Source organism: Mizuhopecten yessoensis, unplaced genomic scaffold (assembly GCF_002113885.1).
Source record: "Mizuhopecten yessoensis strain PY_sf001 unplaced genomic scaffold, ASM211388v2 scaffold2307, whole genome shotgun sequence".
Taxonomy (NCBI): domain Eukaryota; kingdom Metazoa; phylum Mollusca; class Bivalvia; order Pectinida; family Pectinidae; genus Mizuhopecten; species Mizuhopecten yessoensis.
In genome coordinates, this window is record NW_018404481.1 from 1,470,723 (window position 1) to 1,474,027 (window position 3,305).

The window sequence follows — 3,305 nt, forward strand, 5'->3', positions numbered from 1 at the left end:
AACCTGAGTGTTAAAGATGCATGTTTTTTCAGATAATATAAATATTAAAGAGCCACAATCATCCAGGTTTATTTTTCGGGAAAATGGTGAAACAGTCATACTACAAAACTAAACAGACTTTTATTTCATATTTAAAAATGCGGTAAGCTCACTTCTAATGCAGAGACTGATGTAAATCATAGTGGTACCCAAAGACAAGTTTTTTCGTGCGTCATATTTTGAAAGAGTTATCTCCCTTGGACAAAGAAATAATTTAAACACGAAAATTGTATTAATTTGACAAATATAGAATCATTTTGGTACGAAATTCATGGAGAAACAATTCAATTGTACTAAAATCTAATAATAATGTAGTTTTACAACAATATAAATTGTATTTACTAGATCCGCAGTAACGCGTGAAAGGTCACAGGTCACCAACATGGGCGACTGAGGGCGAGCGGATCGCCAGCGCAGTTTACACGAAATTCCTGACGTGTTTTAGACAAGAATTGATTACTAGCCATCGGACTCTGAATCATCTACCTACTACAGAAACGTGAAGTGGACTGTTTACAAGGAGAAAACTATGCTATCGACAATATGATATATACAGGGAAGTGGTAAACTGGTTTCGGAAAGTATAGAACGGACAATGTCGCTGTCACTGGTTTCGTTGTCAACCATCAACGATCTTAGATCACTTCCACTTAATCGATCCGTCTGAGATAATAACGGACTTTCTTGTCACCCTGTTATCATTTGTTCTGACTGATTGGACTCTTGAATCGTAAGTAACTTTAATAACGGAGATAGGAGTTTGTTGGAACAAGCTAGGCGTTGTATCTGGTACGGGGATTTAACTGGAATTGAATGTGACACCGATAAGATACTGTATCAATACATTTTATGGACAGGCTCTTCATTACAGGATTATATTTAAAGTCCCTACACACAGGAAACCCTTTGGCAGTTCTGGATGAGCTCGAAATTGACCACCATCCCTGAACTAGACTGACAAAAGTATCCACAAATGTAGTCTCCAACTTAAATGGCATCTTACAACTATAACCAACGAGGTCAGCCACAGAAACCAGTCCCAGCCCCCCGGGGGGCCAGATCCCCCAGTTCACCACATGGGAACCCAATGTCGCTCGTAATGGACCGACCTATGTCGTCGCAGGTGATGGCTGCGGCAGCAGCTGGAATGGCTGCGTCGGGACAAGCAATGAATGACAATCGTGCAAAGGCTGTTTTGAAGGAGGCCGTAGATGCAGTGGTCAACAGCTTCGCCAAACATTCGCATGGATATGGACGAGGTATAAATGGTGTCATATTAAATGTAAACAGTCAAACCTCATGTTATCTTCAGATTTACTTTACTATCAAATCCAAATTGAATGGAATGTTATGGAAGATATATATTACAATAAGATTTTCATATGGATTACCATATTAATTAATTATATATATAATCTTCAGGACGATTACAAAATTTCGCTTGATTTTAATGTATGATTTGGGTTATCCAAATTTGTCATTTAATGAGGTTTGACTCCTAGAATTTGATTTAAAATTTCTATAATCACAAATTCAGCATTGAATTTTGATTTAGTGTTGAGAATATGCATCACTTCAAAATTCATGTTCCATGATCATGACCATCATCATTAACATAAATTCAATTTCAATTGATTTTGATTAATAATTATGTAACGATTAAAGAAAATAATACCCCCAAAAAACATTATACATGTATTAATGAACTTGTAAGTCAAATAAAAAACATTATACATGTATTAATGAACTTGTAAGTCGATCACTCTTCCAAGCTTTCGGGCTTAACCCTTCGTTTTATACATGTAGGTATCCGTAAGTTGAAGAGAGGGTATATCTTTATTTTGAAATACATATTATATCAATGTATTTTAATTAGATAAATTAAGGGAAATTAATCCATTTCCCATTGTTTGGAATAATATAAGGGATCTTAAAAAGAACTTGAAAGTACCCCAGCAATAAGAGTAAACGAGACCCACCAGCCCAATTTCTGTGCTTTAACATGTTGGTATGGTTTTTAGATGGGTTGTAATTACCCTCTGGAAGCGAGCTAGAGCTTATAATAATTTAACAATTACATTTACACTGGATAGATATTCTCAGGGTTAATTAATTAGTAGCTATAACACACATGTGCAGTATTGTAGTATGTATTATTTGATTAGTGTGCTTTACAGAAGTGCTAGATTTACTTAAAAATGGCAAACTAATTACATTCCAATCATATTTGCTTGCTGAATGGTGCTAATGGACAAAAGGACCCAATATGCTAATTGCATTGGTAGCCCTTTGTCTAATCATATTAACACTATAGCTACCTCTAAATTAGATAGAGTAACCAAAAACATGCTGCAGCCAATGCAAGCAGATGATGTTTTGAAGATAAGACCGTTGTCACTGACCAAATAAGGCCAAACGAAATAACTGTTAGTTTTGCTTTTGCTGTCAAAAGGCAAGATTGGAAGGTACTACGGAAAACCTTTTGAAACTTTTTTAATTTTCTCAAAAAAAGTTTAGAAATACATCCTTACATGTAGCACATATGCATGTATGAAGACAACATTTCAGATTTTAACAGTAATTCATGTTTAAAATTAATGGGGAAAAAGTTTCTAGTACATTGAAGGAAAAGGAAAAGCGCATCCTGGGTTCTTTGGCCAGAACAGCCACAGTACAAATATGTGAAATTAATTAATATTTTGAACTTCACCTTGTTACTATTTTTATCATGGTGGTACTAAGCCAATATATATATTGCTTTTAAAATTCTCTCAATGCATGTAAGGGTATCTGCGATATGTATATGTTACATTTTGAGTTGGTAGGTCTATTTATAGAGATTGCACATATATATATACAACAGAAATATAAATATATATACATGTACATACTCATGTTAATTTGTGATTCACGCTTATAAATTCGCCCTTGGCAGAAATTCCCTATCACCTATATATGTTTACCACATTCTGTGTACATGTGTACCAGATAAATGTTACATTTGACCATTCATTTGGTCAGTGATAAGTGTATGTGTATACATGTTAAGATACTATCAGAAATATTTAGTGAATATGGAGTGGGATGAATTGACCCAGGAACCTCTTGCTCCTCGGTAATATCCCCCACCCCATCCACCAGTGATCCCTACCCCCAATATATCAATACCTCCACCAACCCAACATTCCATCGGCACCATATCTTTCCTGAAGAACATCCTGTCCTGGCCTTCTTGACCCTTAATTCCCAACCCCCTTACCCCCTGA

The 3,305-nt window shown here is 35.6% G+C and overlaps 1 protein-coding gene across 1 annotated transcript in view; it reads left to right on the forward strand.

Moving 5' to 3' along the window:
• Positions 1-404: 404 nt before the first annotated feature.
• LOC110445495 (protein limb expression 1 homolog) overlaps positions 405-3,305 on the forward strand; it is a 22,740-nt gene continuing 19,839 nt past the window's right edge. Inside the window, exon 1 of the mRNA XM_021490161.1 lies at positions 405-1,298. Coding sequence (XP_021345836.1) covers positions 1,031-1,298 — 268 coding nt within the window. The 5' untranslated portion in view covers positions 405-1,030. The remainder of the gene's footprint in view (positions 1,299-3,305) is intronic.